Source organism: Mixophyes fleayi, chromosome 3 (genome assembly GCF_038048845.1).
Source record: "Mixophyes fleayi isolate aMixFle1 chromosome 3, aMixFle1.hap1, whole genome shotgun sequence".
Lineage (NCBI taxonomy): Eukaryota > Metazoa > Chordata > Amphibia > Anura > Limnodynastidae > Mixophyes > Mixophyes fleayi.
The window spans coordinates 166,942,514-166,969,804 of record NC_134404.1 but is presented as its reverse complement, the minus strand read 5'-3'; the positions used below and the strand labels follow the sequence as shown (position 1 = coordinate 166,969,804).

General features: G+C 41.1%; 1 protein-coding gene across 1 annotated transcript in view; it reads right to left on the bottom strand.

Annotated features, from left to right (window-relative positions):
• NT5E (5'-nucleotidase ecto) overlaps positions 1–27,291 on the bottom strand; it is a 133,980-nt gene that overhangs the window by 20,538 nt on the left and 86,151 nt on the right. Inside the window, exons 4-7 of the mRNA XM_075202720.1 lie at positions 17,963–18,151; positions 13,119–13,316; positions 3,271–3,425; positions 889–997 (exon numbers count right to left, since the gene is read on the bottom strand). Coding sequence (XP_075058821.1) covers positions 889–997; positions 3,271–3,425; positions 13,119–13,316; positions 17,963–18,151 — 651 coding nt within the window. The remainder of the gene's footprint in view (positions 1–888; positions 998–3,270; positions 3,426–13,118; positions 13,317–17,962; positions 18,152–27,291) is intronic.

Below are 27,291 nucleotides of genomic sequence, written 5' to 3'. Positions count from 1 at the left end.
AAATAATGACCTTGGGTCGATTCGGGTATAATTCTGACTGTCTAATTTTTGTCAATTATTTAAGATCTGTGGATCTCTTAAATGAGCATTACAATGGTTGATTACCACTGCTTGTGACTCTAACCTTGGATTGTCTTAACCAGTCTTCTTACCAGCAGATTTTATACCTTTTTACTGCCAGTCTGTAGTCTACCTGGCTTGTTCCAACATTCCCATTGGCTACTGTGTTCCCACCTGTCATACTTGAAAACAGGGTAGAGGGCCACAACCTGTGTGTCACCTTACAGTGGAGCCAATGTCCCCTTGCAGGAGATCCCTGATGAAGACTGGTTGCACATTACACTCTGTGTCTCTGTTGCTTCCTAGTTTGAGTGTGACAGTAAGAAAACTCATAAAGTAGGTTTGATTCCTTCATCAAAATACATTTAACACTTATTTGCTAGCAGTTATTTGCTGAAACCATTCTGGCTAATCAATAGATATTAGGCTACATAATTACAGAATTAACATATTTTCATAATTATCATGACAATAATCAATAATGTTTTAACATGTGAACAACAGTTTGTTTATTACTCTCATATAAAGAACAAATAAACACCTATATGTACATACTGCAGTGTAAATATATATTTACCCTTATTGCTTAATATAAAACTACATTTCTGAACATGTTAGTGAATGCTAAAGGTGTTCCAACACATGCTGTGCTGATCAATGTGCCAGGTTTTCTTGGGGAACTAGATATATGTTTATGGTTTGTATTATACATGATATTGATGGTTTTACATTAAAAACATGAATATATGTTTATATTACAATGAACAGTAATAAATGTGAAATATATATGGATAAACACTCATTGAAACAATAATTTTGAATACATACCATTACTGGATCTTTCATCAATTGATGCTCTTATTCCACCACCATTCATGATACAGAGAGAAACATGGTTCCAACTCACTTCATCGGGATTTCGAATATTGTTAGAAATCTGAGATGAGGAAAGGAGAGATAACAAAAAACCAACACAAACATAGCAAGTATGTGTTAAAGAAACTAATATATTGAAAGATTTTTGTCTCATATGCTTAAAAAACCAAAATAGTGTGACAACTAGCAATAGAAGGGAAAGTGTCAACCTGAACACCAACGTGTTTTCCAATCATGAGTTCAGTACAAAAAATAAGGATATGATCATCAAATGCCTTTTGTAAGATACAGCACTATATGTGGTACCAAAAAGATTATAGTGTGTAGGGTGATAATGATCTTATCATATAGGTAAAACCAATAATAGTTGTATTGAAGTGTAGAATTGCAGTGCAAAAAAACCGCGAGATGAAACACTTTTTATATATAAAATCAATGTTTGAAACATTTTAATAAGATATCAAGAGATGGAGATATTTAACATGAATAGACCCTTTGTGGGGTTCAGCTGGATTCGAAGAAATATTTTTAGCCTTTGTCTGTATACAAGATATGTCTATTAAATAACGAGACTGATTAAATAACTCACCTTTATTTATTGGTATTTCAAATTTAATGTTTGTCCCCTTCAATATACTCTCCATTTGCACTAATACATCACTGTAGTCTTGGGTTCCACTGGCATGGAGCAAATCAATTTCTGTCACTTGTTTCAACATATCTGCTGTTTTTCCCTTTAAGCACTGATTTAATTTTTGGGAAAAAATAAAAACCGCAAGGTGCTAAATCGGGAGAATATGGAGGATGTTCAAGTGTATTAATATGTTTGTCGGTCAAAAACTGGTTCACAGAAAGTGCTGTGTGAAGAAGGAAACCATTTTTCCACAGTTGCGGCCGTTTCTTTCTGACTCTCTCAGCTTTTGCAAAACTTCCTTATAATAATGCTGATTAACTGTTGTGCCTTCTGGAATCCATTCTTACAAAATTACACCCTTGATAACAAAAAAAAACAATGAGCATTGCTTTGAATTGTGACTTGCTTTAACAAGCTTTTTTCATTCTTGGCGATGACGGTGTTTTCCAGTGCATTGACTGTCTTTTGGTTTCAGGATCATACTGGAAGATCCAGGTCTCATCACAAGTGATTACTTTATGAAACAGGTTTGGATCTGTGTCAAGTTGCTGCACAATGTCAACATAACATTCCTTGCAACGTTCTTTTTGCTCTGGTGTGAGAACCCTTGGGACCATCTTTGCACAAACTTTCGTCATGTTAAGATCCTCACTCAAAATTTTCCATACGGTGTCTTTGTCAATGTTCAAGGATTCAGCTATCATTCGAACACTTCGAGTCGGCGGTCTTTTCGAACAATTTGACTGATTTTTTTCTACATTTTCTTCGTTTCTTGAAGTGCAAGGTCGTCCAGATCATTCATCATCTTCAACATTCTCAAGTCCCTCGCTAAATCTTTTGTGCCACTCAAACACACGCGTACGAAACAGGCAGTCATTCCCATAGGCTGTAGTAAGCATTTGAAAATATTCAGTGTGTGTTTTGTGCAATTTTACTAAAAATTTCAAATTGACACGTTGTTCAACTTTTAAACTTAGCATTTTAGCATTTAGCATTTTTTTCAGCACTCTACAGAAAACACAACCAAACTAAATGGTGACTCATAATCAACTGAACGCCATAGAGTGTTGCAGCTTGTCATGCAGGTTCAGACAGGTTCAAGGTTACTATGTATGCAATTATAACTGGTTCTGACTGCTTCGTTTACTAGGTGGAATCACGGTCTCATTATTTGATAGACATACCTCGTATAATAATAAAATTACACTACCAAATAAAAACACCACCAAATTTTAATTTTACAGATTATGTAAACAATATTTGAATGCTTTATACAGCATCTTTATGTGCTTAATAATGTTATTCTTTTCTAAAAAGTCATGATTATGACATGCATTTAGCATGTTCGGCTGAAAAACAAAAATCAAGTAAGTATGCAAATTCACATTCTTGGTCCTCTGTACAGTTGAAAGAATTAAAGTTTTCTAAAATGTAACAGATTTTCAGATTGATAAAGATATAGTAATATTAGTGTATTGTTGTGTTTGATGTTGCTTCAGAATCGAGAAGCACTACAGAATATGTTAATAAATAAATAAAATAAGATTCCTCTTTACGTCACTGCAGAATATGTTGGAAAAGTGGTCTTTAAAACTGAAGAACAGTTAGAAACATGCTTTTTACTGCTAGATTTTACATGAGATGAGCATCTGAATTAAAAAACATAAATCCAAAAATCTTAAAATTGACATGCCCCTTACCATAGCATCACATATAAGATTTCCCATGTTGCACTCCCGAAATCGACATTCCAGAGAAGAACCATTTAGAAATACTAAGGTTTTTCCAATTTCTTGAGCAGAGAAGTGAAGTAATTGCTCCTTCCATTTGTTAACTTCTGCTAAAAGTGCTGGATCTAGGGGAAAAAACATCATATATATTGTTTTTCCATAGTTTAGAAGTACGGTAGGATCTTTATCCTGCTGCATACTGAAATTTTCACCAACCAAGCACTGACCAGAGGGGATAGCATAACATTGTAAAGCAGAGTGGTAAGCTTTCTGGTTCATTATTTCTTGCACTCTGTGTACATCTCCCACCTTACCAGCACCAAAACAGCCCTACACCATTACATTTCCTTCAGGCATGCTTGACAGAAGGAATTGAGCACTTGTCCAGCAACATTTGATCTATGTCTCACATAAGTTTTATTCTTCAAGCCAAATACATGAAACCATATCACAACCCTTTTGAACTCTTGTGCTAAAAGCTTGACCTTAAGGTCAGGGGAAAAATGCCCTACAAGCCAGTCACACGTCTGGGAAGAGCTACAGAATTCATGGATACAAATTTCCCCTGAATATCTTCAAAAACGGACAGCTAGAATGCCAAACGACTGCAATGCTGTAATTGTTGTAAATGGAAGATTATTTGAAGAATTAAACATTTCATGAATAGAACATATGAAATAAAAAAATAATAATATATATACATACACACACACACACACACACACACACACACACACCCACACCCACACCCTAACCCACCCACCCACCCACCCCACACCCCCCTGATCAGCCACAACATTAAAACCACCTGCCTAAAATTGTGTAGGCTCCCCTGTGTGCCACCAAAACAGCTCTGACCCATAGACGCATGGACTGCACAAGACCTCTGAAGGTCCTGTGATATCTGGCACCAAGACATTAGCAGCAGATCTTTTAAGTCCTGTACGTTGCAAGGTGGCCTCCATGGGGCCTCCATGGCTAGGACTTGTTTTTCCAGCACACCCTACAGATGCTTAATCGGATTGAGATCTGGGGAATTTGGAGGCCAAGTCAACACCTTGAACTCTTTGTCATGTTCTTCAAACCATTTCTGAACAATATTTGCAGTGTGGCAGGGCACACTATCCTACTGAAAGAGGGCACTGCCATCAGGGAGTACTGTTGTCATGAATGGTTGTACTTGGTCTGCACTAATGTTTAGGTAGGTGGTATGTGTCAAAGTAACATCCACATGAATGCTAGGACCCAAGGATGTCAAGTAGAACATTGTCCAGAGCATCACACTGCCTCCAATGACTTGCCTTCTACCCATAGTCCATCCTAGTGCAATCTCGTCCCCAGGTAAACAATGCACATGTACCCGGCCATCCACATTATGTAAAAGAAAACGTGATTCATCAGACTAGGCCACCTTTTTCCATTGGTCCATGGTCCAGTTCTGACATTCATGTGCCTTCGGCTGTTGTAGATGCTTTCGGTGGTGGACAGGTGTCAGCATGGACACTCTGACCGGTCTGCGGCTACAAAGCAAACTGTGAAGAACTGTGTGTTCTGACACCTTTCTATCATAGCTATCATTACATTTTTCAGTAATTTGTGCTACAGCAGCCAGGGGAGGGCTGACATATTTTAGCCCGGGGGCAAGACTCGACTCAGCAGCCTATTAAGTACATTTTAATGGAAAAAAAATGCAGGTGGCCCAGTGACTCAGCCCAAGGTGGCCCATTATGGGACTGGCCGGGTGGTAGATGCCCCCCAGGCCAGCCTGCCCCTGACGGTAGCTGTTCTGTGGAATTGGACCAGATGGGCTGGCCTTCGCGTCTCACGCACGTCAATAAGCCTTGGGCGCCTATGACCCTGTCACCAGTTCACTAGTTTTCCTTCCTTGGACCATTTTTGGGAGGTACGAACCACTGCATACCAGGAACACCCCACAAGATGCTCTGACCCAGTCGTCTAGCCATCACAATTTAACCCTTGTCATTGTTGCTCAGATCCTTATGCTTGCCCATTTTCACATCAACTTCAAGAACTGACTGTTCACATGCTGACTAATATATCCCACTCGTTGACAGGTGCCATTTTAATAAGATAATGTTATTCACTTCACTTGTCAGTGGTTTTAATGTTATGGCTGATTGGTGTACATACACAGTATAAAAAAGTATTATATATACATATACACACACATATATATATATATATATATATATATATATATACATACACACATACACACACACACACACACACACACACACATATTTGATGGATAGTGTAATTCACAGGGTCAACTGCCTCTAGGACTTCATAAAGACCTTGCTAGTGAGCGAAAAGTTTTCTTTCCCGGTTTGTCCCCAGGATCGAACTACAGCAGTTTCAACCAACCTCTGCTCCAATTCTAACAGGCACCAGTCCCGGAATAATAAGATTGCCAGATTAGACTATTCCCTTCTAGTTAACTAGGAGGAATAGTCTAATCTGGAAGTCTTATATATGTATATTGGTGCCCATGAGCCCATTTCTCCAGTGGCCTCACAAGGTCCATACCTATACACTCAAAGGGGACCTGAACTACAGGTATTGGCATGAGAGGTGTCATATAGAAGGGTTTGAGACATTTTCTCTGACAAATGGGACAAGAATGGCAATAACTTTTCACTGCCATATGTACACCGAGTAAAATGTGAGCAGAACTCTTACCTGTGTTTTATCTTCCCCCAAGTGTCCCCACCAGACATGTTTATGTGCTGCTTTTAGCACTAGAGTTACTTTTACCCTTGTACAATACCAATTCTATACAGAAAATTATTTTTAAAAATCAAAAATTTGGTATACCTTCTGCAGGTTTGGCAGCATTTGCTAAGCCATTTACTTCAGTCACATTTTTAAATGCATGTTCCAAAGTTGCATCGTTAAGCTGGTCAAAAGCAAAGTCCTGCAAAGGAAATAAACTTGTAATTGCGGACCAAACCGTATCCTCAACGAAATGCGTAGGGTTCATCAGCAACGTCACCAGCCAGCACAGTTTTCGACTGTCCAGGCTTCTCCGAATGGTGAAACTTTTGTGGAAGTCCCACCATGACTCTCAGGATAGCATTCCTGGTTGGCAGTTCCCAAAGATCAAGGTCTAGACACTGATTTCTTGGGCAAATCCTTTAAGACTGGGCTTCCGACTGTTGAATAATTTTTTCGATTGTCTAGTCAGGCTTGCTTACAGAGATCCTCTTTAAGCAGTGGGATATCCTGCCCCAGAAATGGAAGTGGATACAGCGGTTTTAGGTGCTATGGCAGCTACCACCATAACGGTTTTAAAGGGTGTTTTGCAGAAAAGTTCTCTCATACTCCTCAGTTGTCCCATGTATGCAAGTGAACTTCACCTTAGGAAAACGAGTAGTTATGGTTTCGGGCAGGACAGGGCTGAAAACCAATGTAAGGTAACTCCCAGAGTCAACCAAAGCTAGGGCAAGATTTTAGTTGATAAACACAGTCACTAAGAATAAACAAGGACTTCCTGATGTGGAACTTAGGACATGTGGCCGAAAGTGGCCTGGCTCCCCACATTCAAAGCACTTTGGATTAGACATCTTTGTAACAGGTCTTCTGTCAATAGCAGTTTTACCATTTGGCTCCATGGCAAGGATTGTTAAACCTGGCTTCTGACGTGGCATTGACTTTGGCACAAGCGCAGGTGCTTTGGTCATACGTTGAAAAGCACCAAACCTCTCTAGTGGCAAACACTTCATAGGACTATGGGTTCAACTGCAGCACCCAATTTAGCAGACCTCGGCCCAGCCCCTGGATGCTGTTATATATCAACAAAACTAATTTGAATAGGCAAATTCACCTCTGGCTGCAGTCATTATTTTAAAATTTTGGAAAGCTCAGCCAATCATTCTCGGACCGGTTATTCTTGGCCATAGCGCCACTCGCCTCAGCCTGGCCCCAAAACCCCAATGTGAGCCAATATCTCAGGTTTTAAACACAGATAATCAGAGACCCTGTCGTCATCCAGATCCATATAAGCTTGCTGAGCTTGGGCAGTTAAATATGACACCACCCTATCAGTCCACACTTCAGCAGGCCAATTTGTCCTTTTTGCAACTCTCTCCAAGGACTCCAGATATGCTTCTATGTCATCAGCTGGTGACACTTTCTGCAGAGCCAGACCAGGTGGTATGATTCTGTAATGCCTCACTTGATCACAGCAATTACTAATAAGGAGTGGAGCATGTATGCAGAGCTCAATAGAGTACAGGGTATGCAGTAGACGATGAAACACGGCTATTACTACTATGGAGTTGAACGGATCAGCGGAGTTCAGCAGTGCATGTAGAATAGAGAGCGGACGTTGATCACAGCAATTGCCACTAAGGAGTGGATCATGTATGCAGAGCTCAATGGAGTACAGGGTGTGCAGCAGACGATGAACCCCGGCTATACCACTGGGGAGTGGAATGGATCAGCGGAGGTCAACGGTGCATGCAGAGTAGATAGCGGGCGTTGACCACAGCAATTACCACTAACGAGTGGACCAGATAAACAGAGATCAGCGGGATCCAGGTTATGCAGCAGATGGTAAGCCACAGCTATTACCACATGGATTTGGAACGGATCAGCAGAGGTCAGCGGTGCATGCAGAGTAGATAGCGGGCGTTGATAACAGCAATTACCACTAACGAGCGGACCAGGGGAGCAGAGATCAGCGGTATACAAGCTATGCAGCAGACAGTGAGCCACAGCTATTACCACATGGATGTGGAACGGATCAGCAAAGGTCAGCGATGCATGCAGAGCAGTGGGAGATCTCACGGAGAGAAGGAAGCTGTTTCAGGCCAGGTGAAGACTCGAAGAACCAGCACAGGAAAGGTGAGAGGAGGAGCCTTATAAAGGAGTACTGACCAATGGCTAGGCAGGCCATAACACAGGTGAAGCATAGCAGGTGCAGAACTGCTGCTGACAGCCTGCATAATGAGGAGAATTAAGGTGAGGGTAGGTATGCTGAAGCTTGGGTGGAGATACCTGGAGAGCGATTTGTGACACTTGGGATAAATTCCAATTTGAGCCTGATGTTTTCCTAATGTGCCTCTGCGACTCATAGCACCTGAGCTTGCTGCTCCTGTGCAGCGGTCACATTCCCAAACTTCCTCTATGTTAATCTCTACGCTGATTGGGTAGCAGAAACTTGCTTTCCTAAACATCCCACTTCTGACAACACTTGTTGCACGGACACCCTTCTCGTAATGCACACACAAACAACTTCTTGCTTGGTTCTTTTCTTTTATTGTCAGGATTGCAAAGTTAAAAAACAGCTAAAACAAAGTTCCACACACTTTCTTGTGACCCTAATACTAAATAAACAGAGACCAACTCCCTAGATACCAACCAAATTATTCAGCATCGCTCACACTGTACAAATAAAAGTGAGAGGTTTAAATATTTTACATTCCTCCCACAGCCCTAACTTGAAGGACAGATGACACCCCCACCTTGCCTTTAAAAAGGAGTTCTCTGCAGGTGCTCTGTTAATTACTCACAGCAGTATCCACACACTGTCAGCTGTGGAAAAAGATCCTTCTAAACCATTACAAAATATGTATGTAAATCATACTCTGTACTATTATTTTGTCACAAATCTCCTCCACCTGTTTATCTTTAAACTAGGTGCAATGTTATGCAAATAAATAATTCTTTCTGTAGCTTTGCCTTGCAGACTGTCAGCTCAACACATAACTCCTCTCTTAGAGGCCTGTGGCCAGGGGCGGATCTAGAAAACTACTGTACCCGGGGCGATTTAGGGGGGGCGATTTAGGCCCCGCCCCTTTCTAACAGTTTAGGCTGCCGACGGCTGCACAGTATGTGCAGGTCCGTCCAGCCGTGACAGGCAGGGACAGTGTGCTGCCCGGCTGCTCTGATTGTGTTTTAAACACAATCAGAGCAGCCGGGCAGCACACTGTCCCTGCCCAGTGTCCGACTGGGACATGAAGGGCCCACCGGGGGACTGCAATGCTTGGGCCCACCAAAGGGGTGTGGCCAGCCATCATAAAGGCAAGAACAGACACTAGAGGGGGAGTGGTCAGCCCACGAAGGACAACTAGCACCACAGTATTGTACGTATATAAAAAATGCAGTGTGTATATAAAGAGTACACAGTCTTGACCTGACCCTTAGATTGGGCGGAACAGTCACACTGGAAGATTTGACAGACTGTCCTACCTGTTCTTGTCACTCAACACCTGTGGCTGCTGGTTTCTTTAGTTGCGGCTTGTCTGGATCCTGGAATGTTCCCTATTTGGAAAAAAATGGGCACAATTAGAAAATTCCAACCAGCCCTGGCGTTAAATCAATAGGACCCACAATTAATGCTTAGGCCTTCCTTCAGCCCCAACATTAAAGTAATAGTATTCACATTTAATAAATAAACCTATTTCCCTCCCTCCAGACAGTCCCAGCAATAAATAGCATTTAAGTATAATAAATATACCGATTTACCGCAACCGTCACTGCCATTAAATAATTCATATTCACATTTAATAAATAGACCTCATGCTCCTCAAACTCAACCCCACATTTAAATAATAGCCCCCAAACCACCCCATCTTAAATAGTCCCCACTATAAAATTAAATTGCCCCATCTTCACCCTACAAACAAAATAGCACCCATTAGTTAGCCACCACCTACCACAAACATATTACATTGTCACAAGCCCGCTGTGCCATCACTCACACATTACTGTGCCCCTTCATCACCATCTTCTGCCCCCTTATGATCACACTGCACCCTCCATGCTGCTTCTGACACCCCCTTCATCACCCTGTGCCATGCTGCTCTGGCCCCTCTCTCTCATACCCTTATTGCCCCTCAGCATCTCTCATGCCCTTATTGCCCCTCAGCATCTCTCATGCCCTTATTGCCCCTCAGCATCTCTCATGCCCTTATTGCCCCTCAGCATCTCATGTCCTTATTGCCCCTCAGCATCTCTCATGCCCTTATTGCCCCTCAGCATCTCTCATGCCCTTATTGCCCCTCAGCATCTCATGTCCTTATTGCCCCTCAGCATCTCATGTCCTTATTGCCCCTCAGCATCTCTCATGCCCTTATTGCCCATCGCTCTCATGCCCTTATTGCCCATCGCTCTCATGCCCTCATTGCCCCTCATCTTTTATGTCACATTTGTTTCTCTTCCCTCTCCTTCAAAATGACAGGCTGCTCGCTGCTGCGCGCTTTACTAACCTGCTGCTTGCTCCTGCATTCTGCGTGTAGCTCCTCTGGGCGGCAGGACGTCCTCTTCTTCCGGTTCTTCTTCCAAGATGAGTCATGTGATGACTCATCTGTACTGCGCATGTGCAGAGAGCCGCGTCTGGGCTCTCTGCACTTAAATCACATATTCACCTGTTTGGAACCACGGACCAGGCGAGGGCGTGGCTAACCAGCGTCGGGGACTACCGGTCTATCGACCGGCTCACCGGCAGGCCAGTCCGACGCTGTCCCTGCCTGTCACGGCTGGACGGACCTGCACATACTGTGCAGCCGTCGGCAGCAAGTGTCTGCTAGGGGGGGCGATCGCACCGATCGCCCCCCCTGGATCCGCCACTGCCTGTGGCAAACCAATCCCTTCACAATACATATACTTACAGACTGACAATATATAATGTTAAAAATAGCTTATGACATTGTCAATATATTGACTGGATTTTCAGGTAAATTGATTGATTTCTGAATAAAAAAATGTATTAATAAAAACAAGAAATGTCTTAGGGATTTCAAACGTTTGCACTCTAGCTTGAGTATATACATATACTGCATATGTACTCGTACACACACACACACACACACACAAAATATGTTGTTCAGATGAGTATTTGTCCTATGTGATTATGTCATTACATACTAGTGCAGATCCCCACAGAGTGTATGCACAATGTTTTGTTACATACACACAATGTTTTGTTACATACAATGTAATAAGTACAGGCTGCTGACATTTAACGTGTTTAATAGCAAAATAGATCAAAATAGTGCATTCAGTTTTGCCAGTAGTGTATCATCCAGTATGGACAATTATGTGAGCTGGTATATAGCATCTCTTCTTTTACGTTTGATTATTATTTAGCAGGTCAGTTTTTGTTCCAGAGCAACACAGAAGCAGTAGCACTGGGTGCAAATTTGGATACATTGTAATGTCTGTAGATTGACTGCATTTTCTCACACTTGTATCGCTACTTCTCACAGCAACTATGTCAGCATTAACTTGGATGGCCTTTAACATGTATTCTTATCAACCCTTGTCAATCAGCACTTTTATCCTCGGTTTATTGCTGGAAAACAGGTTATCTTGCAGCCCTGGCCCTTCATTTCCTCTTCCAGTTATCTAAAATTCCCTTACTTTCATGTTCTGCTAATTAGTCCTTTTAATCAGGCAAACTGTACACATGATTTTACTCTTCCATTGTACATCAGGATTACATACATAAACATCCTCTGCCAAGGACTAAACCTCTAACGCCCATATAGTTATAACAAATATATTCTCTAGATTTGACTTTTTTTCGTTCACAACAGAGAACATTTAGCATTAACTATGCAGGTTATTCATAAGAGGACAATCGCAATAACTGGCTATGTTGGCAATGAAAAGCCAATGGACATGCAGCAAAACGGTTTCAAACAAGTTCTTTTGGGTTTTGTTTTTTTTAAAAAGAGAGCTGTACTTGAATTTGTGGTGTCCACATTAAAACATGTGGCCTTCTATTTAATGATGCTACCTGCTCCCAGTCCCTAAATAATCTATCCAAGTCCATCATGTGTGATATAACTCTTTTTCCTCCCTCGGGTAAATGTCTGACACATCCTAAGCTCTATGGTACAAACAAAATCTTAAGACTCATGCAGAGAAATTTCTAGAAATTCATGAGCAAGCGAGCTCACTAGGTTCCTAGGTTCCTTACTGTATAGTGCCACTCTCCCGCCTCTGCTGTGGGACTGTGTTTCCTGCTCAGTGAAAATTAGAGTTTCCCTCTCTTCTGAGCAGATTTTAATTTCTGAGCCCTGGAATGCCGGTTCGACAGAACAGCATGTTGGGGTTACAAATGTTTTGCTGCGTTGACGGAGATCCTTAAGTCTGTTGACTGTGGACACAGAGCTATTCACCGCTAAGAATAATGTGCATAGAAAATGGCAGAGGGAAGTAGTGCCCCGGTGCAGCGTGGTAGCGACCCCTCCTACCTCTGTAATTATGTTAATGACCACAATGAATTCTGAAACAAACCTGATTCCTTGCACCTTTCTCCTTCACAAACAAAACAACTATAGGCATAACAGGAGTCTGAACACTAGCAAAAAATAAAGTTTTTATGCTGAAGATTTTCAATAGCAAAAAAATCAGGACACATATGAGCTCTATTATAAACTTCTTCTTGCAGGGTTTTAAAGAGGGCTAACTTGGAGAAGAGATGTAGTATCAAAGGGAATGAAGGATATGTTATGTCTTATTATTCTTTTTTTATTGGTCAATTATTGTAGCATTACATTTACAATATTGCATTTTAAAAGTGTAAACTTGGACTGTAAATAATAACATGGGAAGTTAATTAATCAGGGTACTGTCATGAACGCGCTCCCAGTTTGGGTATTTACTGCAAGGGCTACACACGATTCCAGCGCTCAGGCTCTCTCTCACCTATCACACAGGTTATAGATTTGCCAAACAGTGCTCAATAGTGCTCAAACAGTTTTTTCAGATAGATACAGTCATGTAAAACACTTTATAGCTGCATAAGAAAGACTTTCTTTTTCAACATAAATCATTTAACTGACCTTCAGAAATGTGGCTTTCCAGTAAAATTGGATTTCCAGAAGAATGTAAAACATTTCCATGTGTATCAAAGGTAACATTTAAATAGCCAAGATATTTTCCAAAAGCGTATGCTTGAACAACAGGCACAGAACGACCGTCATCAGATTTTACAATAAAGGGATATTCCCCAACTGGAACATCATTGGAAGGCGGTGGGCCTGAAATCAAATACACATTATCCAATCTTAAGCAAAAGTTATGCATATACAATTGTATCAGACTTTTTAAAAGAATTGTATTGTTCTTGTTGTATCGGTAACTTTTCACACACACACACGTACGTACGTACGTACGTACGTACGTACGTACGTACGTACGTACGCACGCACGCACACACGTATCAGATTGACAAAATTATGGCCTGACTCGAGTGAACATGTTACATATCATTTTCAAATGTTGCAGTTTATGGAACAGCACATCTGGTAATAGGAACTAAACACGCATTATTGATTGCTTCCCTACACGTCAATAAACTTGAGGCTCCTGAAAAATGTTATGTTGTCCACCACTGCTGTGACCAATCTATGTCAAACCAAATGACTTCTCAATATATGCACAAATATCATCCCTCCCAGAATCACCTCACAACCCAGTGATCCCACAATAAACTAATAAAGGCCCCTGGTTCTCCATAGGTTTTAGAAGACTGAAAGGCATAGTCTGTGTAAAGGTTGGCAATGAGGCAGGGCCCACTATAACTGATGCAGCATTTTAAAGTTTAGATGTTGAAATTGTCATAATTTATGCCATTAGCATCATTTTGTTACCCCCCCATTTATCACTTTAGATAATAGACAATTTCCCAGAAGAGAATTGGGCCTGTCAGTCATGGTCAAAACACCTTTTTGCATATAAGGCATTATAAATATGACACTAACTAGATCCTGTCCTTTCAAGTTTCTTTCAAGGAGTTTCCAACCATCCCACCTAAACCTCTCCTTTAGATCCAGAAACAATCAATAACTTCTACACTTTGGAATACTACAATTCTATAACCAATTTTCATTTCCATTCTTCATTTTCAATTTCCTACCTTGCCCATATCACAAGCTGGTATTTTAGACATGTATACAAAGAATTTCCCATTTGTTTACTGATTCTAGTATAGTCAGACCTCTATTTTGTGACTTAATATCACTTCAATAAAATAAATTAGCTAGAATTTTTAAACACTAAACTATCTTGGTCAATTATATAGGTATGTGGCAACCAAGCAATTAGCTGGACTTAAACTCTTTTTTGCATTTTGCTAAAACAGCAAAATGTTTGTGTCTAAGTTAGACTAGTGTCCCAAACAAGAACTCTTAGAACAGGTGGCAGAGGTCTTTATCTATAGCAGCTGCTTTACGGTTTGCTTGCAGGTACTCGGATGCCCCCAGGTCTTAAACTCTAAGTAGTAGGAGCTTATGTTTAGGGACCGTAGTGCAGGTAGGTAGGAAGAGCAACCAGGAATTTCAGCATTTTCAGAAGTGGTCCAATAGGTCAGGGGTCTGAAGCAAACAGAATAGTCTGAGGCAGGCTGAAGTTCAGGGCTTACAGCAAGCAAGGGTAATCCGAATTTCAGACAATAGTCAGGGCAATCAGAAAACAAGAGAGGTCCAAAAACAACAGAGAATCAGTCAGAATGCAGGCAAGGAATTTAAAAGGAAACTCTGGAGCAGGTCAGCATCTGTGACACATAAGCTATAACTGTCAGGGAGGCTAAGCCCTCCTTAACGTAAATAGTTCCACTGGCCAATCCTGAAGTAGGGCTGAACCCTGCACTAATCAGCCCCCAGGAGGCTGTTTTGACATGCATGCTCTGCTGTTTTGACAACTCGCCGGGCGTGGCGGCACTGAAGAGGGAGTGTCCCTGTTGCCCAGACAACAGCTGGGATGCTCAACCAGAAGGGACGTCCCGGCTGCCTGGTCCACAGCCAGGATACACAGGGAAGACACAGGCAGGCTATCGCGAGCGATCGGCGGCCCGTAACAGTAAAGTTCAAAAAGTTATTTGAGGAATGTTGAATGTAACACTTCTTTACCCATATTCTATATGGTATTCTAATTCAACAAGTACAGATATCATATATACAAACATACTTTTTAAGCTCCAAGTACCTATTGTCATGGTACCGGTGGCTCTCAAGATAGAGTTAGCTATCTCAGACACTCCACGTCGGGCTAAGCCACCTATGGCTGAAAGGATAGGTCGTGAGGAAAAAATCTGAAGTCAATGAGTTGCAGAAGGTAGAATTGCGAGGCAAGAAGCTGAAGTTGATAAACAAGCGAAGCAAACAAGACTCTTTGAAGCACCAGCAGAGAAACAAAATTCCAACTTTACTCATGAAAAAGAGTGGGAAGAGTGAGGTTCTTATAAAGACTGCATACATGCGAGATCTCTTAGTCCTAATTGACTTGACCTTTAGCAAAATGCAGATTACAGTAAGTGAAGATGAGTGTGTAGAGGTCAATATTGACTGTGCACTGCCACCTGTCGTCTGTAGCAGGTATCGCAGCGGATCCTCACATCTATCCTCCTTTTAGTTGGAAGAACAAACTACTCCCTAAATACACAGCTCATTGCCTCTGTTCCTCAGTCTTCACAATTTAATGTCTTATTAACATCAAGTCTAGAGTTGGAAATACACAAGAAAAAAGGGCACCCAGTCCACTTATTTATTATCTTGTCTGATTAAAAATCAACTTTTGTTATCTCATTCATTGGCAAAAAGCCTTTATTCCAGAGATTATACAGGCAAAATATTAAAACTGATAGAAAAAAGTTGTGAATGAAGACAAAATGTATATATATATCAGACTCTTCCACAGATATGGGTCTATAGATCTAAATATTGGAACACACTTGTTGGAAACATTCAGGGTTCAATTTTTCTTTTAACTTAGAGATCTATACCAGCTGTATCTCTCACTTAAAGGGACACAAATAAGCACACATTAATTTAAAATTTGATTCTATATTTAAAATAATTCTATAATATTTCTATATTTAAAATAATTGATTTAAAATACATAATTTAATGAAGATAACAAAAGTCTGTAACCAGTGGGTTATATTATCATTATAGACCTAAATAGGTAATAATTCGGAAAATACAATCGGGTGAAATTTGTTTGAAGCTTTTATTATATCTCGGTAGATAGAGTTAGCTAAATCTATATGTGTGCTCTTATTATTTATACAATTTCCTTAGGATATTCCCGTACAGTGAATTATTCATATATTCATGTTTGAACAATAGGCTCAATGCTTATTTCTACCATTTTAATAAACCAATATGTCAATATGGAAAAAGATCTTGGTTATACTGCACTTTTCATTGATGCTCTGTCCTCCTATTTCCTAACTCCCATGAGATTATCCATATATTCAATTCATTGTTATAGCAGCCAAATTATATAACCCTATCTAGGTTTTAATGCATCAATGTGTCTCAGAAGACTTTATCAGATTTCTTACACCAGTCACATTAAATAGAGTCAACTTTACACTTTAATGTGTCATTCACTAATAGTTCCTCTAACTAACAGTATGTCACATGACATGTTTTAGGGCATCCAGTGAGGAATCTAAGGGAATACTAAAGCTGCACACTCGGTCTGCTATAGAAACTATAACTGCAAACATAGGGCAGCTATTTTCTAACTCTATGTTTAATGCACACGCAAAATAGAGCACGAGAGAACATTTCAAATATTTCACAGAAATATTTATGGTCATGTCACTGGTAGAGGAAGCATGACTTGATTACTAGCTAAGTAACCTATGCACTAATGTTGAACCGGAGGATATAAGGAGTCCAGCCTTATACTCATTTTATTTATAAACCCCTGTAAAGCCAGAAGTTCCTTATGCTGAAGACTCCAGGTAGCAAAAGAACCAGAAAGTTCTGCTTTAAGGGGTATGGGGTCCAGAGAATCAGTGGCAGAATTTGACCTCGAACTGGAACTTCTATGTGTACAGCTGCATTGCTGGTTATTGTCTGCAGGTGCCAGGATGTACAGGAAAATGCAAAATATTGTGCATATTTACACGCCTGCTTAGGACTTTAAGAGGATCAATGTGACTTATTTGTGATGAACGATATCATGGATACTACTGGGCATTGCAGTACTGGGAAAAACATCAAGTGCATACCGGCTGTGAGAGGCATGTTTTGCATTTAAGGGACAGATAACTCTTGTTGAAAAGGTGACTTGATGCTTGACTTGTAGCTCCACAACAACTGGAGTGGATTCAGTGAAATGTTAGTTGGAGACCGTGTTAGGATTTGTGGGGATGAGTTAAAAATGGATGGAACAGTATATATGGGTTCGGAAATTGGGCCTAAGTGGGGGATTTATATAGATACATTAGAATGCATAACCTCCCACCAAGTTATATGCAAACCCTCCTCCATTAAGCTTGCTTAATAAACACCTATGTAATATATACCTCATGCTACTTACCTAGACCTATATAATCCTGTAATGCACAAGGTTTTTTTTTTATAATCTTTTATTTTTCTCTTTTCCCCACCTTTGTTTTTAACTGGGTGAGACCAAGTCAGACTCAAATAAGTTTCCCCATTTTTATAATCAATATATCCATTATATACATGCATTTAACAAACAAATAAAACGGCATTAATCAGCACCAGATGATGGTAACATTTAATAGCAAACAAAGAATCCAACATAGTTTAAACTATTTTAATCTGCATCTGTGCTTTGCTGAATTTTTCTGCCAAATATTTCATTTGTCATTTTAACACATCAATTGTAAGAAATACAAATATGGTTGATAGTTGAAAGGACCAACCTGTGTAAAGAAATGTATTTGTATGTCCTCCCACTACTACATCCACTCCTCTCACCTTCTGAGCAATCAGTTTATCGGTTTCAAAGCCTGAGTGCCCCAGTGCTATCACTTTGTTTACACCAAGAGTTAAAACTTTAGAAACTTCATTTTGCAAAACGGAGATCTCATCTTCAAATTTTAAATGCGGACCTAAAAAAACAAAATAAATGATCAAATCAATAAATTCAAATAATACAGTTAAAGACAAATAATGTAGATAAAAAAAGTGCTTGACAATCTGTAACATTGATGGTTTGCTCACACCTATCCTCTATTAATGAGAGGAAGGCCTGAATATAGCATTAAAAAAAGAGGAAGAATGATTTCTCATAGGCCTGTTCCCACTAATGCATTCTAAAATGTTACCACTAAAGGGTCTATTTATCAATTAGAGAAAAAGCTTTCTATGTATGAAGCCCTCCATCTGGATGATATACTTTCGCTGGCTATCGTTATCAGGTCTATCTGGAGAAGCTTCCCCATGCAAAGCATTACTTTATATAAGGCTTGTATTAGTTTGAAACTATTTATTCAGCAAAGACCTTCACAATTTGTTTTGCTGGGAGATTAATTACATCTAATTACATACTACATGGGCAAAATTATGTACACACTCCTTCTAATTAGTGAGTTTGAGATTTTAAGCCAAACAGGTACAAAAATATCAGGCAAACAGCCATGCATTATCCATAGTTATTCATTAGTTGTAGAATGGGTCATACTGAAGAGCTCAGTGACTTACAACATGGCACAGTTATAGACCGCCACCTTTACAACAAGTAGAGATGCTCACTGACCCCCATGAAGTGGTTTTGGTTTTGGATCTGGATTAGCTTCGTGATTTGGTTTTGGTTTTGGCAAAACCACCCTTGTGTGCTTTGAATTTTGGATCTGTATTTTTTTTTAAAAATTGCTAAAATATGTCAAATTCACATAATTATTAACCTCAATAACACTAAATTTCAAGTCATTTGCAGTCAATTTTTACCGCCTCACAGGTCACATTATTATTTTCATACATTTTCGGACAAATACTGTAGCGACCTGGCTGGATGCTAAGCGACAAAGCAATGACTCAAATACACGGCAGTTCCTAGCACATCTAGGACACATTGGCACATAGCAGTGGCAGAAAAGAAAAGTCAGAAGAAAAGCCTGCAAGGCCTAGTATTTGTATTTCAGCAATGACAATTAGCAATGGAGCAATGGAGCTCTTGTCTTTGGGTGTATATAACACCCTACACATTTTGGTGCAAATTCAGAAGAAAAGCCTGCAAGGAGGATTAGTATATTATATCTGTATTTCAGCAATGACAAATTCAGCAATGGAGCTCTTGTCTTTGGGTGTATATAACACCCTACACTTTTTTGGTGCAAATTCAGAATAAAAGCCTGCAAGGACTAGTATATTTGGATTTCAGCGATGACAAGTAGCAATGGATCTTTCTCTAACACTGCTACCACCTTCCTGTTTCAATTCTATCACTTTGCCTGCCCAACTGCTCTATACTCTGTCCTACTCCTTCTCTGTCCCTCTCTCAAATGGCGCTAGATCGCTGTGGAGGGCGGTATTTATTGATTCCAAAACTCACGACATCCGACGACATCACAATGACGTTTTGCCTCGTTTTGGAATCCGAAAAAGCGCGAATGTACCGAGGCGACTCGGCTCCCCTAAGTTCGGGTGTGTTCGGTTTCCGAGGAACCAAGCCCGCCTATCTCTAACAACAAGTCAATTAATAAAATTTCTGCCTTGTTAAATCTGCACTGTAACTACTGTTGGGGGCGGGCTGGGCTTAATCACAAAAGCCTATTTTGGGCCAGTCCCTATTTCTAGGTGGCTGGCCCCTCCTCTGAGCCAACCACCTTCTCCTATTGGCCGCGGATCCTCCGACCCCGCTCCCTCCCCTTCACACTTTGTGTCTTCTACCTGAGTCACATAAGATGCGCACCACGAGACAGGTGCCGTCCCATGTGTGAAGAGGATCATCCGCACAGTGTGTGGCGTGGCTGGAACAAGGTAAGTGCCGGAGGGGGTGGGGAGGTTGTATATATGTGTTTGTTAGGCTATTGTTTGTTTGTGTGTGTCAGGCTATTGTTTGTGTGTGTGTGTGTCTGGCTATTGTTTGTGTATGTCTGGCTATTGTTTGTGTATATCTGGCTATTGTTTGTGTGTCTCAGGTTATTGTGTGTGTGTGTCAGGTTATTGTGTGTGTGTATCAGAACATTGTGTGAACCAGTACATATTGTGTATGTTTGAGGGGGCTAGTGTACATTTATTGTGTGTGAGGAGCCAGTGTACATATATTGTGTGTGTCAGGGGGCCAGTGTACATAAAGTGTGTGTGAAGGGGCCAGCATTAAATTAAAGGTCCAATCACCCCATCTTAACTTCATAGGCCCCACTAATAAATTGCCCCACCACCGACAAATAAAATAGCACCCATAATTATCCCCAACCTGAACCCCACCATTAAATTAAGATCCCCTTCCATAAGACATTATATTATTATACTACCCCTCCCCCCACATTATATTAATATACGGTCTCTCACACAGACACAGTATACACACTGGCCCCCTCTTCTCTCTCTCTCTCACACACACACACACACTATACACACACACTATATACATTGGCCCCCATACACTCACACTATATACATTGGCCCCCTCACACAAACACACACACACACACACAGACACACACAAACACATAATATTGTTGTCAGAAACATAGTTGAGATCTGAGACAAATTAAGTTTATGGCTATTGAGCATGTCACCTTAGGCCCTAGGGGTGGAGATCTCCAAATAAATTTGGCACAAAGAGAGATGTATTAGATATTTGAATTAGGCACCTTAGCCCCAAGGGGTCTAAATGAAGGCTACAAAATTGCTCCCTTTCTATAAATTTTATATTATTGTATATTTATTTTAAGTAAATAAATGTATTTTAAGTATTGTATTATAAGATGTAATAGATAATCTAGTGGGTAATTACTTATATTTATGATTCAGGTGGTGAGATTTTTATAATTTTTGTTTTATGATTTTACATGTATTTTAGTTTTTTATTTGGAATAATAATTGTTTACATGAGTATGATATGTATTATTCTAGCTGTCATTAACTATATCTATGAATATTCCCTTTATATTATACCTTAGAGGTTATATATTATTTGGAAATTGCACTGTAGTGTTTGGTGGCTGAATATGTACATTCAAGTATAGTGGATGTTTGTAAAGCTATGACCAAATAAATTTATGTTATTTATTTGCTGTGACTGGATCACTGATAAATAACTTTTGGTATAAATTTATTTAAAGGAAATAGCGCAGGGCGCTTATTTATACAATTGCATGTGCACTTATTTTTGATTGTGTATATTGTGAGATAAGAAATCATTATCTCTGAGACCAGGTTAGAAAATTTGTTTTTTCTGTTTTAAACTTTCAAAAGCAAATACCTTATCTCTGATGTATATCTGATACAGTAAGTCTTTGTTTTGAAATTCTCTTGCATATCTTGATGCAAGGAAATGCTTTGTTGTTCCTGTCTAAGGTATATGTTTGATTTCTGATAAGCATTTGTAAGTCTGTTGTGTAGTCTAGAGGATGTCCTCATTAAGGCTATTTAAGCCTATTCAATGTGAGTGACCAACACTTGAATGCACAACATGGGTCCGTTACCTGAATACAGGTCGTGTTAGACAGACAGGAACTCTAAACAATGGAGACAGAACATTTGAAGAAATCAGGGTGATGTGGAAGTTAAATTGTGTTAGATGCAAAACTAGATTACATCCTGAGATCTGATGGAAATCAAGTTGATATGGAAGTTCAATCGTTAGATGCAAAATTAGATTACATCCTGAGATTTGAGGGAATATTCTAGATGGGTTGGAGCAAGATAGGTCCAAGGGTCTAGCTTACCCCTGCTAGGAGTTATGTCAGAACTGTATAAAAGGTGAACTGTTTGAGCAGGTAATGCATTCTTCTGATTTCAATATCAGACCAGATCACTAGTACCTTTAACCAGTAAGAGCAAATAAACATCTTGCTTCAAAGACCTGCTTGAAAACATCTTCAATATTGCTGTATTCCCATGATCTGCAAATTAGACCCTAAAATCTAATCCGTTCTCCGGCTGATTCTGAGGTTGTACCCAGCTCTCCAGTACCACCGCTCTGCCTGCTACCCATGCAGCCCTGGTCAGTGTGATAGGTCGGTGGGATCCATTTACAGCATCCCTGATCCATAGTCAGAGGTCAGGAATACTAGCCCAGGTACACCAGCAACGAGGTACGGTAGCAGCGTCAGTTACCCAGAAGAAACGTGGTTCAGAGTGCCATAAAAGGAGCTCAGTGGTGGCAGCAGGCCCCTCCCACAGCGGCAGGAGGGACGTATTAGTAATAGCGAAAGGGGATGGTGGCAAAGTAAGCCCAGTAGGTCCCCAGGAACAACAGACAGGGTACATAGGCGGTCCATCCTGTCACATTTGCCCTTCCCTTAATGGATGTATATATATTATTGCCAGTATGAGAAATGACCCCTAAAGGTTCTCCCCTTTTTTCTATACCTCACGCTTGAATGTGAATGATGTCCAAATCTATGGAGTGTTGATAAAGTTTATTCCCGAACTTCCGGGTGTTTGGCACATGCGCACTGGTACGCCGGGGATGCGTGACACTCACCGGACGGTTAGTGCCTCTGGTTTGGGACATGGGTCTCTCTCTCTCTTGCCGGCGCCTGTTCTGCGCCGCGGCCGTCCGCCATCTTGACCAAGGATTGCGCATGTGCAGAAACCACGGACTGTTAAAACCTTGCTCATAGTCTCATTGGTTAATCAATCACCTCTCACTACTTAAGGCACCTGTTACTCTATTACCGTTGCCTGTTCTTGGTTCTCATTCCCTTGTGACTCCGAGGTGTTTCCGGTTTCTACTCGTGCTCTCTGTTTGCTGTGGAATATACCTGCGCCTGGACAAGCCTTCTCTCCTTATCATGGTACAATTTGCCAGCTGCAGACCACTCCACGCTACCTTGTTACATATCTGTCCCTGGACAAGCCTTCTCTCCATATTGTGGTACAACTTGCCAGCCGCAGACCACTCTATGCTACCTGTTAACATAACTGCACAAGTCGTCTCTCCATATCAGTGGTACAACTTGCTAGTCACAGACCACTCTACGCTACCTGGTAACATACCTGCACCTGGACAAGTCGTCTCTCCATATCAGTGGTACAACTTGCTAGTCGCAGACCACTCTACGCTACCTTGTAACATACCTGCACCTGGACAAGTTGTCTCTCCATATCAGTGGTACAACTTGCTAGTCGCAGACCACTCTACGCTACCTGGTAACATACCTGCACCTGGACAAGTCGTCTCTCCATATCAGTGGTACAACTTGCTAGCCGCAGACCACTTCATGTTACCTTGTAACATACCTGCACCCGGAAAAGTCTTCTCTCCATATCAGTGGTACTGTCACGGATTTCCCAGGTATGACCACGGAGAGGGGATAAGTGGTTATAATGAGTTTATTAACAAACACAGATGACAAGGTAACTCATGAGACAGTTCACTGTGCAGATGAGAAACAACAGGTAACTGCAATAGTAGATTTCAACAGGCAGCGTGGAACTATAAGTACCAGGTATAATGGTTGCAGATGCAGGAGTCCAGGACACAGGTAACAGCAATAGTAGATTTCAACTGGCAGCGTGGAACTATAAGTACCAGGTATAATGGTTGAAGATGCAGGAGTCCAGTAGCAGGTAACAGCAGTAGAGAATACAATGAAGTAATTTGCAGGAGTCCAGATAGCAGACAACAGCAGTAGTGAATTCAATGGAGAAACATGGAGGAGTCCAGATAGCAGATAACAGCAGTAGAGAATTCAATGAAGTAATTTGCAGGAGTCCAGATAGCAGACAACAGCAGTAGTGAATTCAATGGAGAAACATGCAGGAGTCCAGATAGCAGATAACAGCAGTAGAGAATTCAATGAAGTAATTTGCAGGAGTCCAGATAGCAGGCAGAAGCTGAGCACAGGGAATGCTCATAGGAATGACCTGATGATCTGGCCCAGACCGGATGAAGCAGGCAGGTTTATATAGGCCTCATGCAGGTGACACCACTCTCAGTAATCAAGGAAAATGATCAAAGTAGCAGAGTGGCCCCTTTGGTGGGCAGTGGTACTACAAGTAGAATACATAATAAATCCAATAAAGTCACTGCAGTCAGCAGCTGCAGAGTGCAAATCGTGACAGGTACAACTTGCCAGCCGCAGACCACTCTACGCTACCTGGTAATATACCTGCACCTGGACAAGTCTTCTCTCCACATCAGTGGTGAGACTTACCGGTCACAGACCGCTCCACACTATTTAGTATTATACCAGCATCTGCACAAGTCTTTACATTTACCAGCAGGAACATATGTCAGGAGCAGCTTACCCTACTATTTTGCATGGTACCTGTTATTAGGTCTAAAGCCTATAGTGCCTCTGAAGTATAGCTGCAAGTCGCTGATTCTCCTGCTGCATTATTGATTGGTCCTTCCATAGACTTTATCCAGTTGTAATATATTGGTCTGCTGTATGCTACCTGTGTGCTAATGCACTTTGGAACTTTCTCCTCCTTTTATTACTGCTCATCAGTCTACCGTGTTACCATTGTTTCCATTGATCAGAGACTCTGCATTTATATCATTGACATTCCCTTTCCTATTCAGTTGTACAGTTCCGTATATTCACCACACTTCCCAGAGGGCCGCGACCTGCACAGTGGCAGCCGCTAAAACCATACTCCCTTGCGGGAGTTCCTGGAGAAGTCCAGCCACTGTGTTAGACTCCGCGCCTCTGGTAAAGTGAAATTCCACCTGGTGAATTCTGGGTAAAACTCCTAGTGCCCGTGACAGTAAGAACAGGCCATGACAGACCCAGGATCGGAACCAACAGCTAAGGACATGTTGCAGCACCTGGTTACTCGGATTGAACAACAAGATGTTCGTCAGCAACAATTACTTCAATGTTTCCAGTCTCTAGTCTCTCGGGGAGACCCTGTGCAAAATGTATCCTCTACTGTTAATCCTCCAGTGTCTTCTTTGCTCCCAGTGCCATCCCAGGCGTCTACTGCTTCTGCTCTACACCTGCCTACTTCTTCAAAATTTGATGGAGACCCGAAAGCTTGTAGGGGCTTTCTCAATCAGTGCTTCATTCATTTCGAGCTCTAACCTCAAAATTTCCCTACTCATCGCTCAAAAGTGGCCTATATAATTTCTTTGTTTTCTGGACAGGCTCTGGCATGGGCCTCCCCTCTGTGGGAAAGAGATGACCCTCTATTGGAGGATAGTGCCATGTTTTTTTCTACTTTCCGAAGAATTTTTGATGAACCTGGTCGTGTTATTTCTGCTGCCTTTAGCATTCTTCGATTATGCCAAGGATCTCGTTCAGTAGCACAGTATGTAATCCAATTCCGCACACTTGCCTCTGAACTCCAATGGAACAATGAGGCGTTGATAGCTGCCTTCTGGCAGGGTCTTGCTGATAAAATTAAAGACGTACTGGTCTCACAAGAGTTACCTTCTTCTTTGGATGCTTTGATATCTGTGTGTAACCAAGTGGAAATGAGATTCCGAGAAAGAAATTCTGAAAGGGAGTCTTCATTTAAAATACCTGTCCGCTTGGCATCCTGATTTCATCATTCCTCACCACTAATAGAACCCATGGAGGTGGGACGTTCTAGATTGACTCCAGAGGAGAGGGAACGACGGTTAAAGAATAAACTCTGTATCTATTGTGCTGATCCTAATCATATGCTGAACTCTTGTCCTAAAAAGTCGGGAAACGCGAGGCCCTAACCTGTTCTGGAGAGGTAAGGTTGGGGTCCCTGGAATCCTCTTCATGTCATATGGATTCTAAAACTTGTTCGTTTGCTGTCACTGTTTCTACTTCCACTAGGTCTTTTACATCTCAAGCACTTCTGGACTCTGGAGCTACTGGAAGTTTTATTTCAAGTTCCCTAGTGTGTCAGTGGTCCTTACCAGTGATTACTTTAAAAACAGCTATTGCCGTCACCGCCATAGATGGTTCACGAATTATCAATGGAATTATTACTCAACGTACTATTCCTTTAACCCTTCAAATCAGGGTCTTACACCAAGAGCAAATTTCTTTTTTGATTCTCCCTGTTACCACTAGTCCTATTATACTTGGCCTTCCGTGGCTTCAACTCCATTCTCCACAAATTGATTGGAACATTCCGCAAGTTATTTCCTGGGGTCCAGCTTGTCATTATAGATGTCTGACTCAAGTTGTTCCCGTGAAAATAAATAAATCCTCTATAGCACGTAGTTTGCCTGGCCTTCCTCCACAGTATGCTTCATTTGCTGATGTATTCCATAAAGCCCAGTCAGAACATCTTCCGCCTCATCGGGCTTGGGATTGTTCAATAGACTTACAACCTGGTAAGAATCCTCCAAGGGGTCGTGTTTACCCTCTCTCGTTACCAGAGACTCAAGCAATGTCCGACTATGTCAAGGAAAATCTCCATCGTGGGTTTATTCGGCCGTCCATTTCCCCCGCTGGAGCGGGTTTCTTTTTTGTTAAGAAGAAGGACAGTTCATTAAGGCCTTGTATAGATTATCGAGGTCTCAATGCCATAACCATCAAAAATCGTTACCCTATTCCGTTAATTACTGAACTTTTTGACTGCATCAAGGGAGCTCGGATATTCACCAAGCTGGATCTTCGTGGTGCTTACAACTTAATTCGGATTAAGGCCGGAGATGAATGGAAGACAGCTTTTAACACCAGGGATGGACACTATGAATATTTTGTCATGCCATTTGGGTTGTGTAATGCCCCAGCTGTCTTCCAGGGATTTGTGAATGAGATTTTACGGGACTTGTTATATGTTTGTGTCGTTGTCTACCTAGACGACATATTGATATTTTCTCAAGATATTTCATCTCATCGACAGCACGTGGAAGAGGTTCTTTCTAGACTTCGGAGAAATTTACTATTTTGCAAGTTGGAGAAATGTTCCTTCAAATTATCCCAGATTCCTTTCTTAGGATATATTGTGTCTGGAGTAGGCCTAGAAATGGATCCGGAGAAAGTGAATGCAGTTTTACATTGGCCACAGCCAACTACACTCAGAGCTATTCAACACTTTTTAGGATTTGCTAACTATTATCGACGTTTCATTCAAGGATTTTCTTCCATTGTCTCTTCTATAGTGGCTCTTACCCATAAGGGTGCTAATACCAAGCAATGGC